Below are 15,399 nucleotides of genomic sequence, written 5' to 3'. Positions count from 1 at the left end.
TACCTTGGCAAGCAGACATAAAGATAGTGCCATCTGAAGAATATACCCCACAGAAAGCCTTCTGAGTGTACGAATCCGTGGCAGAAACATGGTTTGGCAGAAAACTGCAACACAGCAACGTCAACTCAAACAGTGACTTTATCCACAGCATTTGTAGAGCGCTATAATGGAGAATCACTACCAAAACAGGCAAAGTAGGCAGGGGCTTAAGTACTCACTTAGATGACACACGGCAGCGCACTCCATGAGAGAAATCACACCCTCCTCGCTCTCTCTGAAGCCAACAAAAACAACAAGGGGGTAAGAATTATAATAAAATGGCCAGAATTATAACTCAGGGGCTATCATTTATCAAAAGTGTCTAATACTAAAAGTGGCTTGCCCACAGCAACCAATCAGAGCTCAGCTTTCATTTCTAAAACTACTCTGGAAAAAGGAATGAGCCCCAGTGAGTTTATCAGTAAACGCACAATGAAAGCTGCCTGAGAGAAAATATTTTCAACAGCGCAATTTTTACTATGGTATATTTATTGTATAGTACACATAATAATTTATGTGAATACTACCTGGAAACACAAGATGATACCATTAATATTGAGACATTTTACCTCCAGAAGCAGACGAGTGACATTCTGTTCTCTGTGTGCTCCTAGCCTTCCTGTAGCGAGCAAGACCTGGGTTCTTATCTGGCTCTGATCCAGCATTGTGGTGTCTGGTGTGGGATCAACTGCAAGAGAAGACGAGAACATTTAAAATGCGAAAAAACATCTTCCTACAACATAATGAACATTAAAGGGACACAAGTCAGAAAGGGTGAACTATATTCATAGAAAACTTTTTTATTTTTTTGGGCTGTTTTTCTTTTTCATTTCGGCAGTACTTTACCACTGAAAATGAAATACAAGATAATGTCCTTCTGAAGCAGTCAGCACAGACAGATAGACCTCTTATATACGGTAGATATGTAACCCACTGTTACTTTGCTGCTGTGAGGGGAAGATGTTACTGGCTTGTTTAATAGGAAGTGTAACAATATGATGGCACTATTGTTCTCTTCATAGGCCTAGGTAAAGATTCTCACAGAAGACCATTGTACTCATCAGCGTAATATCTGATGTTCTAATCGGAGTCACCTATCCGCCTTCCCTCTGTCGTTGCAGTGAATGGGCTGACTGGGCAGGTCAAGCTAAGAGCCAGAACAGGAAGTAGAATACATGCGGTGACTTCAAAAAATTATATCCAGAAAACCATCCCTATATATTCACATATAGGTTGTTAATGGGATAAAAGAATTTGATAGTAGTGTCCCTATGGTCTTAATAGCAAATATTTCCAATAAGCGGGTTTGTTGGAGGACGTAACAAAAAATAGAGGAGCTGAACAACTGTAGAGAATTATCTGCAGCCCTAACTAAGAGAAATAGCCAGACATAATAAAAAGAGTTAAAATGCAATTCCAGAATGTACCGTATTTTTCGCTTTATAAGATGCACCTGATGATAAGACGCACCTAGGTTTTTGAGGAGAAAAATAAGAAAAAAAATATTTTGAACTAAAAGGTGTGCTTTTGGTGGGTTTTGAACTAATGGTGGTCTGTGGATGACACTGTTATGGGGGATCTGTGGATGACGCACCGTTATGGGGGGGGGGAGGATCTGTGGATGACGCACCATTATGGGGGGGATCTGTGGATGACGCACCATTATGGGGGGATCTGTGGATGATGCACCGTTATGAGGGGGGATTTGTGTGGATGTCGCCCCGTTATGGGGGGGGAATCTGTGGATGACGCACCGTTATGGGGGGGAATCTGTGGATGACGCACCGTTATGGGGGGGGAATCTGTGGATGACGCACCGTTATGGGGGGGGAATCTGTGGATGACGCACCGTTATGGGGTGGGAATCTGTGGATGACGCACCGTTATGGGGGGAATCTGTGGATGACGCACCGTTATGGGGGGAATCTGTGGATGACGCACCGTTATGGGGGGAATCTGTGGATGACGCACCGTTATGGGGGGAATCTGTGGATGACGCACCGTTATGGGGGGAATCTGTGGATGACGCACCGTTATGGGGGGAATCTGTGGATGACGCACCGTTATGGGGGGAATCTGTGGATGACGCACCGTTATGGGGGGAATCTGTGGATGACGCACCGTTATGGGGGGAATCTGTGGATGACGCACCGTTATGGGGGGAATCTGTGGATGACGCACCGTTATGGGGGGAATCTGTGGATGACGCACCGTTATGGGTGGGGAATCTGTGGATGACGCACCGTTATGGGTGGGGAATCTGTGGATGACGCACCGTTATGGGTGGGGAATCTGTGGATGACACACCGTTATGGGGGGAATCTGTGGATGACACACCGTTATGGGGGGAATCTGTGGATGACACACCGTTATGGGGGGAATCTGTGGATGACACACCGTTATGGGGGGAATCTGTGGATGACACACCGTTATGGGGGGAATCTGTGGATGACACACCGTTATGGGGGGAATCTGTGGATGACACACCGTTATGGGGGGAATCTGTGGATGACACACCGTTATGGGGGGAATCTGTGGATGACACACCGTTATGGGGGGAATCTGTGGATGACACACCGTTATGGGGGGAATCTGTGGATGACACACCGTTATGGGGGGAATCTGTGGATGACACACCGTTATGGGGGGAATCTGTGGATGACACCGTTATGGGGGGAATCTGTGGATGACACACCGTTATGGGGGGAATCTGTGGATGACACACCGTTATGGGGGGAATCTGTGGATGACACACCGTTATGGGGGGAATCTGTGGATGACACACCGTTATGGGGGGAATCTGTGGATGACACACCGTTATGGGGGGAATCTGTGGATGACACACCGTTATGGGGGGAATCTGTGGATGACACACCGTTATGGGGGGAATCTGTGGATGACACACCGTTATGGGGGGAATCTGTGGATGACACACCGTTATGGGGGGAATCTGTGGATGACACACCGTTATGGGGGGAATCTGTGGATGACACACCGTTATGGGGGGAATCTGTGGATGACACACCGTTATGGGGGGAATCTGTGGATGACACACCGTTATGGGGGGAATCTGTGGATGACACACCGTTATGGGGGGAATCTGTGGATGACACACCGTTATGGGGGGAATCTGTGGATGACACACCGTTATGGGGGGAATCTGTGGATGACACACCGTTATGGGGGGAATCTGTGGATGACACACCGTTATGGGGGGAATCTGTGGATGACACACCGTTATGGGGGGAATCTGTGGATGACACACCGTTATGGGGGGAATCTGTGGATGACACACCGTTATGGGGGGAATCTGTGGATGACACACCGTTATGGGGGGAATCTGTGGATGACACACCGTTATGGGGGGAATCTGTGGATGACACACCGTTATGGGGGGAATCTGTGGATGACACACCGTTATGGGGGGAATCTGTGGATGACACACCGTTATGGGGGGAATCTGTGGATGACACACCGTTATGGGGGGAATCTGTGGATGACACACCGTTATGGGGGGAATCTGTGGATGACACACCGTTATGGGGGGAATCTGTGGATGACACACCGTTATGGGGGGAATCTGTGGATGACACACCGTTATGGGGGGAATCTGTGGATGACACACCTTTATGGAGGGGGTCTGTGGATGACACACCTTTATGGAGGGGGTATCCGTGGATGACACTGTTATGGGGGGGGGGGATCTGTGGATGACACTGTTATGGGGGGGGATCTGTGGATGACACTGTTATGGGGGGGGATCTGTGGATGACACTGTTATGGGGGTGGGATCTGTGGATGACACTGTTATGGGGGTGGGATCTGTGGATGACACTGTTATGGGGGTGGGATCTGTGGATGACACTGTTATGGGGGTGGGATCTGTGGATGACACTGTTATGGGGGTGGGATCTGTGGATGACACTGTTATGGGGGGGGATCTGTGGATGACACTGTTATGGGGGTGGGATCTGTGGATGACACATAGCAACTCATAGTGACCCCATTACACAGGGCCCCGCACACAGCAGTCTTTACATGTAAAGTCTGTTTATTCAATCCTTAACCAGTGGCTCTGGTTTGTTAAACTAGCATAATCTTCTGTAGTAGTACTCACTATCAAATCGGCGGGCAGGCCGGCAGCGTAACCTCACTAACTCATTCATGCTCCTTCCACTTCATGAATGGAGCAGGAGGAGCATGAATAAGTGAGAGAGGTTACGCTGCTGGCCTGCCCGCCGCTTTGATAGTGAGTACTACTACAGAAGATTACGCTAGTTTAACAGACCAGAGCCACTTGTTAAGGATTGAATAAACAGACTTTACATGTAAAGACTGCTGTGAGTAGGGCCCGATGTAATAAAGTACAGTGACTGCACCGCGCCCCGCTGCGAGTGCAACAGCAGTTGCCGGTCTCCAGCCCCTCCTCCTATCCCACTTACTGTAACTGATACATCGCAGGTCACGCTGTGCAGCATAGCGGCAGGCGATGTATCAGTGTCAGCAATGTAAAAATTGCACCATTCGCTTTATAAGACGCACTGCCATTTCCCCCCTACTTTTGGGGGGAAAAAGTGCGTCTTATAAAGCGACAAATACTGTAATTAGGTCATCTTAAAGGGGTTCTCTGGGCTTTTAATACTGATGACCTATCCTCAGGATAGGTCATCAATATCAGATCGGCGGGGGTCCGACACCCGGCTATGTCTCCCGTCACTTTTCCTGCTCGCTGCTGCTTTGCCATAGCCATGGCTGGGTGTCGGACCCCCGCTGATCTGATATTGGCGACTTATACTGAAGATAGGTCATCAGTATTAAAAGACAGGAGAACCCCTTTAACAGTGAAGTGCACAACTTTTTTTTTTTATATATATACTTTAATTTTGTACCATGTTCAGGATCTCTGTTTGCGGTCAGTGAGTTTCATATACTCCAGAGTCTGAAAAACATGCACAGCTCCCTGATATTTCGCTATCACAGGATTGCCTAAATTTAATACAACTTATCTCTGCTTCTCAGCTGGGAACAAGGCCACTGGTTTTTCCGTTTCTAAATGTTTTGTCCTAGTGTGAGAATATTGTGGTGTTCAGTGTGTGAAGGTAGACTTGTGATATGTAAGCACAATACAGACTATAGAGACTCCTCTCTTCTTCACGGCTGCAGAAGCCGAAACTATAACAGGGAAGTGTCTGAGTCTATGAAGATCGCCCCCCAGCAGGTGCGTCTCCTGGACACACAAGACATCCGATTTAGACTTGATTGCGTCTCGCCATAGTTGAAATCTCTTAAATGGGCTGTTTAAGCCTTTAGCATTAATTGAGGTAAATTTAAGTGCCATTGTTGAATAATAATAAGACTACTAGCGGGCGATCCCCACCCACCCACACCTCTTGTGTCTTACACATTCTCTACGGCATATAGGTAAACAGTAAACTGAAGACAAAATATAGTGAATCCCATATTTCGGAACCCCACACGCCTGTTCCAGGTGTTAAGCGGCGTTACCAGGGGAGGAGGTTACACAAAAGTCCCAGAATTGGCCAAACAGGCCTGAGACAATAAAACAGTGCTCCCAAAGGGCAAAAAAAAAAAAGGCACGTTTGCTCACAATATGATTCAGTCATTTGGAGAATTCCTGACGGACTGTATACCACTCTTCTTCCAAATTCAAAGGCGAGGAAGGTTTTGAAGTCGTTGCCGGACCAAGAGGTATAGATAAGTGCCACTTAGATATCAAGTGTAGAGCTTCTGATGGATTAGACAACACCATTTTGCTTCCCGTTCTTGAAATCAACAATTTAGCTGGAAAGCCCCATCTATAAAGGAATTTGGTGAGCTCTCAGGATCTTCGTAGCTTCTTGGAACTTCCGTCTTTTATTGAGGGTGGCCGCAGACAGATCCGTATAGAGAGAAATGGAGCGGAACCTTTCTGGAACCTCTGGGTTATTACAAGCTGCAGCCATGAGTTTTTCTTTAGTATGGAAGAAAGTAATACGTGCTAGCACATCTCTAGGTATTTCTGTTGGTAGACTCTTAGGTTTCGGTATTCTGTGAGCTCTGTCAATAAAGAGCTCAGATTGAGGTGCGGTAGGTAACAGAGCTGTGAAGAAGTCCGTTAAAAATTTGTGCAGTTGGTCAGGCTTCACCTCTTCTGGAATCCTGTAATATCTAATATTATTGCCGCAAGACCGGTCTTCTAAATCTATCACTTTTGCACGAAGTGAAGCTAACTCTTCATCTTTTTCGTTTGCAGTATCCGCCAACTCATTATGAGCTTTTGCAAATTCAGACATTTTATGTTCTAGATGGGATGTGCGTGTCCCCACTTCAGATATCTCGTTCTGTAAAGGGGTCAGCATGGCGCGGAGCTCTGCTTGCAGAGAAGACCTGAGGTCACTCATTAGTACTTTGAGAAAAAATTCTGTGACTGGTTTATCAGTACCAGTATTATTTACTATGGGATATTGTTGGAGATATATTATATTTGAGCAGTCCCCATAGTGATGATCTAGTGGCGCGAATTGTCCTTGGGGCCTCCCAGTGGTCACATAGTGCTGCCCCAGCAAGGGCTCTTGGCTGACTTGTGGCATGGCCATATTTATTCCAATCAGATTGCCCGGCATATGTCTCCCTGAGCTGATGGGAGATGAGGTAGGGTGCTGTAGTGAGGGCCCCTGTGCTGGAGATGAGCTAGACCAGGTACCTGCAGGTGATTGTGCTGCCCGAGCCATCTCTCCAGGGGTTCGCAGGGCGCAACCGCCGCCATCTTGTGCAGCGCAGAGAAAAACTCTGTGAGTTTGCCTGTAGCCGCCTTTTTCCTGGTCATCATCAGGGTGAGCAGAATGATAATCCCTCTGTGTCAGTTTATTTGGGAGATAGTTTAGATGCTGTGAGCCGCAGTCTCATACCCGTAGCGCCAGAGCTGTGCTCAAGCGCAACTTACTCCATGTGCTGCCAGCCACGCCCCCCCAGCACAATACAGACTACATCTTGCTGATGTTCCCTTTTCTGCTCAGCCCTAATGTTTAAAGGGCTATTCCAGTAGTTACTATTGTATTAATACTGGACGATACTGTTGGCATTGTATTTCCTTGCTCAGTTATGTGGGTTTAAGAAACAATGATGCATTAAGACTAGGGAAGAGCGAACCCGTTGAAGTTCAGGTTCGCCCGAACTTCAGGTCAAAGTTCAGGTTCGGGACCCGAACTTGACCCCGAACCAGATTAAAATCAATGGGGACCCGAACTTCACTTTATTATAAATAATAGCATTCTTAAGACAGAATGCAAAATAAAATGGCCATTGAGGGGTTAAAAATAATAATAATAATTTTAAAAAATAATCACCTCATCCACTTGATCGCGCAGCCGGTATGCTCTTCTTTCTTTAGGACCTGCAATGACATCAGCGCAGAAACGTCATCGCAGATCCTGCAGAAAGAAGAGGATACCAGCTGCGCAATCAAGTTGATGAGGTGAGTTTTAAAATTATTTTTAACCCCTCAATAGCCATTTTATTTAGCATTCTGTCTTAAGAATGCTATTATTTTCTGTTATAACCATGTTATAATGGATAATAAAATCACCCGAAAAAGTTCGGGGCCGGGTACCCTAACTCGCAAAGTCCGGTACGAACTTTGCAGTTCGGGTTCGCTCAAACCTAATGAAGACCTCTAAAAGAACAATTAAAAGGTGTTGCCCCATGACAAAACGGTGCCCTATTCAGAGGATAGGTGATGAGTGTCTGCCAATTTACAAAAACAGGGGCCCTGTGTTTCTCTACCTCAAAAGAGTTGGGGGTCACACAGCTGCTCCATTTAATTCTATGGGACTGCCAAGTGCTAACTCTGTTGCATTCTTACCAGGGGGATTGTAGCGGTCTCCCATGCAGCCTTCCCAAGCACTGTCATTGTCATCGTCGGAATCAGACAGCGACTGCACGAGGTGCAAACTTGCTGGTCCCCCTCCCTGCACTAGCCGAACTTGCCCCCTGTAGTATAGAGAAAAGATAAAATGCATCAATGACATTAGCGCATACATTTACTATCCACTAGTGGACTTAGGCTGGCCATACACCTTAGATAGTTGATGGCCAAATGATTGTTTGGCCGTGCTGGGCACAACCGAGCATGCATGTGCTGTAAATGGGGAGAGGGGAGAAAAGCACTGCCAGACATCTCTGGCAGTGGCTTATCTCTCGTGTGGGCAAAAGGGTTGGGCATTTTGAAACCCAACCACCCAATCTGTCTTCCCCTGACATTTTTGTCATCAGTCGGAACATCCCAATACACATGAGATGGTCTACCGCTCCTGCAGGATTCATCGGGTTCGGCTTACATTAATCTAATGCTTTATAGTTGAAAATATCACTGACCAGTAAAAGTAAAAATGTTGATAAATGTAACAGTGAGGAGTTGTGTGATGTGGTTAAATGATGTAATAGTAGAAGCAAATGATTTCTGAAAAGAGCATATCAGGGTAGAGATAAATTTGAGAGTGATATGAATGGCACTGGATAGGATATCCTCTCAATTACTTATACTACTAGTACTCAGAATGTACACCTTAGGTAGCAATTCCAGGAATATGTGGGACAGAACGGAGATCTCTATGGAGCTAACATCGAAAAATAGGTATGGAAATCTCTGAACTGAAAGCCATACAGGGGCTGCGAGGTGAACAGCAATGGGAAAGGAGGCCTGGATCGCGACTGATACTAGTTCCACAGTAGATTTTAGGCTGCCGGTATATATTACTTGGCTGCTATTAGATCATTTCTTGATATATATATGCAATCCGAAATATGCTGAGCTTCTGTACGTCAGAACTAAGCCATCAGCTACAGGGACTGAACATGCCATAGGGCATATGTGGCATCCTAACATTTATCTTACGGACTGAAACAATTACTGGTTAACCCAATTGTAACTATAGTTAGTAAATATGTTACAGAGCAGAATAGACACCGGGATCTAGGCCCTGTTCAAAATCCACTGCGATTTCTGGCACAGATTTTCAATCTCAATGTCGTGGACTCGCTTGTGGTTTAGCCTTATTGAATGGACACCCACCGTGGCTTCCAGCGGTGTCTATCTGGACACAGTGCCAAGAAAGGACATGTCCTCTCTTTTCACAGTCACGTTTTGAAACAACCAGCTGCACGAATGTCAGAGTGTCCTCCCACTAAAAACAATGGAAGGCGGATTGCACGCGGCAACTGGCGGCTTTTTGTGAAGAATCCACGTCAAAAGAAGCTTTGTGAACGGGCCCTACTAATCCTACTCTGTATTTAAACAGTGTAAACCCAGACTAGACAGCTTTTCAGTGACTGATGCTGGACGATAGATCTGGCGCACCTTTATACCACCTATCAGAAGGCTCACTTTGAAACAAAATTTTGTGCCAGAAGTTTACCCCTTTCCATAAAGCCACATCCCATTTCCACGCCCCTTGACAGTCATGGCAAAGTAGATTAATCTTTTTGCCTTATTTGCTTCATAAATATGTCCAAAATGAGATACGCCAAATTGTTCCATAATTTATGCCAGAATGCAGGCGCAGTAAATGTGGGTCAATATTTTTCGTAAAATACATAAAATACATTGAGAAATGTGAGACTGTGCTATACAAAATTGCCTGAGTACAAATTTTTTTTTTTACTTTATTTTTGGGGTGTCCCTCCTAAAAGTAGATGGGCGTTTCTCTCCACACAGCCCTTCCTGAGGTCGCCACTGACCTAAGCCTCCCCTTCCTACTGGGTCTGCCACCAGAACTGGTACTTTTCTCTGCCTACACAGAATATTCTGTGTGCTATGCCTGTCTGTTTCAGGAGACCCTGCAAGTATTCAGTCAATGTACAGTACAGACCAAAAGTTTGGACACACCTTCTCATTCAAAGAGTTTTCTTTATTTTTATGACTATGAAAATTGGAGATTCACACTGAAGGCATCAAAACTATGAATTAACACATGTGGAATTATATACATAACAAACAAGTGTGAAACAACTGAAAATATGTCATATTCTAGGTTCTTCAAAGTAGCCACCTTTTGCTTTGATTACTGCTTTGCACACTCTTGGCATTCTCTTGATGAGCTTCAGGAGGTAGTCCCCTGAAATGGTTTTCACTTCACAGGTGTGCCCTGTCAGGTTTAATAAGTGGGATTTCTTGCCTTATAAATGGGGTTGGCACCATCAGTTGCGTTGAGGAGAAGTCAGGTGGATACACAGCTGATAGTCCTACTGAATAGACTGTTAGAGTTTGTATTATGGCAAGAAAAAAGCAGCCAAGTAAAGAAAAACGAGTGGCCATCATTACTTTAAGAAATGAAGGTCAGTCAGTCAGCCGAAAAATTGGGAAAACTTTGAAAGTAAGGGCTATTTGACCATGAAGGAGAGTGATGGGGTGCTGCACCAGATGACCTGGCCTCCACAGTCACCGGACCTGAACCCAATCGAGATGGTTTGGGGTGAGCTGGACCGCAGAGTGAAGGCAAAAGGGCCAACAAGTGCTAATCTCTGGGAACTTCTTCAAGACTGTTGGAAGACCATTTCAGGGGACTACCTCTTGAAGCTCATCAAGAGAATGCCAAGAGTGTGCAAAGCAGTAATCAAAGCAAAAGGTGGCTACTTTGAAGAACCTAGAATATGACATATTTTCAGTTGTTTCACACTTTTTTGTTATGTATATAATTCCACATGTGTTAATTCATAGTTTTGATGCCTTCATAGTCATAAAATAAAGAAAACTCTTTGAATGAGAAGGTGTGTCCAAACTTTTGGTCTGTACTGTATGTATGTCAATTATTTATAAACTGTATTACTATTTGAGCTCTATGTGGAAGTATTGTTTGCGTGCTGTATGGCAGTATTACTTCTGCATTGTCGGGCTGTTATTTGGACACTTTTAATACCATTATTCGGATGTCACCACAGAGGCCAGTCACTGGCTGCAGCGGTGCACGTGACCCTGTCAAACCAGAAGTTTATAGACAGGGACAGGAAGACTAGTGAAAGGAGCCATGGGGAGCAGTAGAGTATGGTTCTTTCACCAAGTACAGCAGACTGGGGTTGAAATTAAAAAAAGCAAAAAAAAAAAAGCTGGACAACCTCTTTAAAGGGGTTCTGCAGTTAATTTAAACTGATGATCTATCTCCTGCATAGATCATCAGCATCTGATCGGCGGGGGTCCGACACCCGGGGCCCCCGCCGATAGACTGTTTGGGAAGGCAGCGACGCTGGCAGTACCGCCACAGCCTTCTCAAACAGCTGATCGGCGGGGGTCCGACACCAGAGTAGAGATCATCAGTTTAAAATAACTGCAGAACCCCTTTAAAGAGGACCTGTCACCGCTCCTGACATGCCTGTTTTAATAACTTCATGCATTTCCCATGTAATAACAATTCTGGAGCATCTATTATTATGACTCTATGATGTGCCATTCCTTTATTATTTCTACTAGAAGTTATAAATGGATTGCTAGCAGACTGCAGTAAGGGTACAGAGGGGTGTTACCAGTTGGGGGGGTGTCCCTGCACAGTCTGAGAAATAGAAGCACTGACTGGATAGAGTGATACTGTGCAGGTACACAACCCCAGCTGGTTACCACCCCTCTGTACCCTTACTGCAGACTGCTAGCAATTCATTAATAACTTCTAGTAGAAATAATAAAGGAATGGCACAACATAGCCATAAGAATAGAGGCTCCAGGGCGGTTATTACATGGGGAATGCATGTAGCTGTTAAAACAGGCATGTCAGGAGTGGTGACAGGTCCTCTTTAAGCTGGCCATACACATTAGATGTGCCTCTGCAGAATCTGCCACTTTCAACAACATAATTTAAGTATGTGGCAGATGGGTTATCAACTGTCCAAGTCTTTTGTTCTCGTGGAGATAAGCTGCCGTCAACGCTATCTACCCTCTCTCCAGTCAGAACACATGCATGCTTGGCCAAGCACAGCATGCACGTGTATTGGGAGAGGGGGGAGGTGGTCAGCAGAGATGGCTAAAAGCTCATTGGGCTGGCAGCTAACAGCTATCTAAGGCTACTTTCACACTAGCGTTTTCAATTCCGCTATTGAGATCCGTCATAGGATCTCAATAGCGGAAGAAAACGCTTCAGTTTTGTCCCCATTCATTGTCAATGGGGACAAAACGAAACGGAATGCACCAAAATCCATTCCGTTCCGTTTGGTTGCTCTCCCATCGCGGACAAAATAACGTTGCAAGCAGCGTTTTTCTGTCCGCGATGTGGTGCGGAGCAAGGCAAATACGTCCTGACACACAATGTAAGTCAATGGGGACGGTTCCGTTTTCTCGGACACAATAGAAAACGGATCCGTCCCCCATTGACTTTCAATGGTGTTCATGACGGATCCGTCATGGCTATATAAGACATAATACAACCGGATCCGTTCATGACGGATTAATGCGGTTGTATTATTGTAACGGAAGCGTTTTTCTAGATCCATGACTGATCCGCTAGAAACGCTAGTGTGAAAGTAGCCTAATGTGTATGGGAGGGCCCAGTACTTAGGGAGGTATGGGCTATACATAGTGTACCTAGGGCAGCACAGTGTAGGCAGAAGACAATTTGCAGTTTCTGAATATAAACATATAAATGTGCAGTAAGATGGAAGGATAGTAAAGGCCCTTTTACACCAGCCGAAGATCGGGTCAACAAGCGTTTTTATGATCACTGCTCAATGTAAATGTGCCACTGATCACCCAATGAAAGGGCAAACGTTTGTTCATGGGGCATAAAGTCATTATTTGCTGACAGTACGTCACCCTGTGTAAACAGTGATGTGCTGCCGGTAAACAATTAACCCATATAGGGACGCCCAGTGGCTTGTAGCAATCGCATGTTCCTATACAGAGGGGACGACTGTTTCATGTAAATGCAGCTCTCCCTTCAGATCAATGATGGGCAAGTTCCAGATAATAGGCATTTGGCCTCAGGACCTTTAGGGCTCTTTCACACCAGCGTGCCACTTGTGGGAATCACAGATGGTGCAGTCTGGACTACAGAAGATTGAGAATGCTGTGTGCCTCTGCCAGACCTTTCTGTAACGGAATCATACTGACATAAAGCTGAGGCACACAGCATTATCAATCATGAAAATGCCGTGCGCTTCTGTAAGTCCAGAACTCGGAGTGTAAGGGACACGCTCATGTGAAAATCACTGACCAAACACTGACGTATGCCTTTGGCCTGTATTATCTGTATGCTGAAAAGCAGCTTTGTTTGTCCCAGAACACTAAAATTATCTTAGAGAATGTATGGGTGTGGTTGTCTCACCTGACACTTGTTTTCTTCAGTATTGACTGTTTGGCTGCTATTTTAGCTTCTTTAGTGACTGTGGCTCAGCTTCAATGACTTTGCAGAATCTTAAATTCCCCTCCCGTCTCATCCGAGTACAAGCCTCTGCCCTCCTCTATACTTTACATGTCCACCAAGGAGAGCTGATGATTTCCATTATAAACTACAGGCAGCTAAATAACTACTAAGAAAAAGAAGACTGCCATGCACCTGCCAATTATATATCGGATGTGATTTATAAAGGATGACATGTCTTCAGCAGCAGCGGTATTTTTCCCGTAAAATGCCAGCATTTATGGGATCCCCATTGGACCCCATCACAGTGAATGTGGATCCTGCTGTGCTGGAACAGACTGCCAGAGTTAGGCTAGTTTTACACTAGCGTTAAACTGTTCGGGCAGAGGAACAGCCTGACGGAGTTCATGGTAAACGGCATAGCTGGATACTACCTTTCCCCACCGGAGCCCATTGACTATGATGGGATCAGGCAGGGATCCAACCTGTTTCTGGCATTAGTGCCACGTTTTGGCCAGACAAAAATCGGTACTGGTCTGGAAACAGGCTGGATCCCCTCTGGGGCCCATTATAGCCAATAGGACCTGGCAGTTTCCGGCTATGCCGGATTCCTCTACCAGAACAGCCTGCCAGAACCATTTAGCACTAGTGTGAAACTAGCCTTACCTGCTGCAGATGTGAACCTACCATTAGTCACCACAATAGATTGACAGACAGATAGGGGCAGCACGGGACCCCTGTACCACATGGCACCAGACCCAACGTATCTCCGCAGCAATCCAAGAAATGGCAATCACACTCAAAATGCAGGGTCCATTTATTCACCAACTGCAATGTAGCCTCTCAATGCAGATTTAGAGGATAAAGAGGCTGGAACCTATGGGGCTATATAGAACTGGGCACAGATGAGGGGACGCTGTATGGACAGATGAAATAGAAGGATATGTATGTGAACTGTACAATGGCATGTGTGAGGTGTCGTTACCTGCGCAGAAGATACGCCAGTACCTGCGCCAGGTCAACGTTCTCCTCGTCATCATCATCCTGCAGACCACGAGATCCTGAGTTGCTGCGGGAGCCTCTTGGAGAATCCCCTGAAGCTCCTCCACTGCCCGTACTTCTGCTATTGCGTGTTCCCATTCTCCATTCCCCTGCACACCATAGAAGCCTTAATATAACAGAGACTTTTACACACAGAAAAAAAAAAGAGGAGAATTAATATTGCTGGCATATATTTCTAAAGAAGCTTTACTTATGGACTTTCTGTTTCTTTGAGTGTTCTTCTTTCAATGCATTTTGTGTGCCCTGAATGCTCTTACTCGGAGTATAATCCTATGTACAGCATCCAATGGAGCATGCTGTGATTGCATTATTACCATTATTAGGGATCTGTATCATACAGGACCAGATTAGAGCTTGTGAAAATGAGGCCCATCTAACAAGTAGCAGTTCCCAAGTATTGTCATAATCATTCTCTTTAACCATTTCACACATCGCAAACTTGAAGGACTTGTGTCTCATTATGTAACTGTACATGGTGGTTTTGACATTATGAACCTTGATGTACAGTTACACAGCCGACATCATGCTGCAATGGCTGGGATTGGAGCCAATTCCAATGCTGGCCATTTAACCCCTTTAGCTGGTGAAGTCATTAGAAATCATGGCATCTAAGGAGTTTAGGATAGAGAATGTGCCCCATCTAGTACCTCCACATGATCATCACAAGGTACTGATGGGTTGTCAGGCACATGCAGTTCTATGCCCTTGCAGCATATTATTAAGGGCCTATTCACACGACCGTATTAGGAATAATGCTGTACAGAGATTCGTCTCCATACAGTATTAGAATGTATGGGCTTCAATGAGCCGAAGTTAGTTATTCACAAAGTCGCGAGTGACTTCATTGAATAACTTCGGTAGTTGATTTTTAAAGTGGAAAACCACTTTAAGACTTGAAACCGAACTCGGCTTCGGTTCCAACTAGTCCGACTCCCATCACCTCGACCGATCAGCTGTTTCA

The 15,399-nt window shown here is 45.5% G+C and overlaps 1 protein-coding gene across 1 annotated transcript in view; it reads right to left on the bottom strand.

Moving 5' to 3' along the window:
* DCAF11 (DDB1 and CUL4 associated factor 11) overlaps nt 1-15,399 on the bottom strand; it is a 30,667-nt gene that overhangs the window by 9,363 nt on the left and 5,905 nt on the right. Inside the window, 5 exon segments of the mRNA XM_040416911.1 lie at nt 4-104; nt 219-274; nt 609-727; nt 7,901-8,028; nt 14,362-14,560. Of these exon segments, the coding sequence (XP_040272845.1) occupies nt 4-104; nt 219-274; nt 609-727; nt 7,901-8,028; nt 14,362-14,516 (559 nt within the window). The 5' untranslated portion in view covers nt 14,517-14,560.

The sequence above is a fragment of the Bufo bufo genome, chromosome 2 (genome assembly GCF_905171765.1).
Source record: "Bufo bufo chromosome 2, aBufBuf1.1, whole genome shotgun sequence".
NCBI lineage: Eukaryota > Metazoa > Chordata > Amphibia > Anura > Bufonidae > Bufo > Bufo bufo.
The sequence above is the reverse complement of the archived record's forward strand: the minus strand, read 5'-3'. Positions and strand labels throughout refer to the sequence as shown.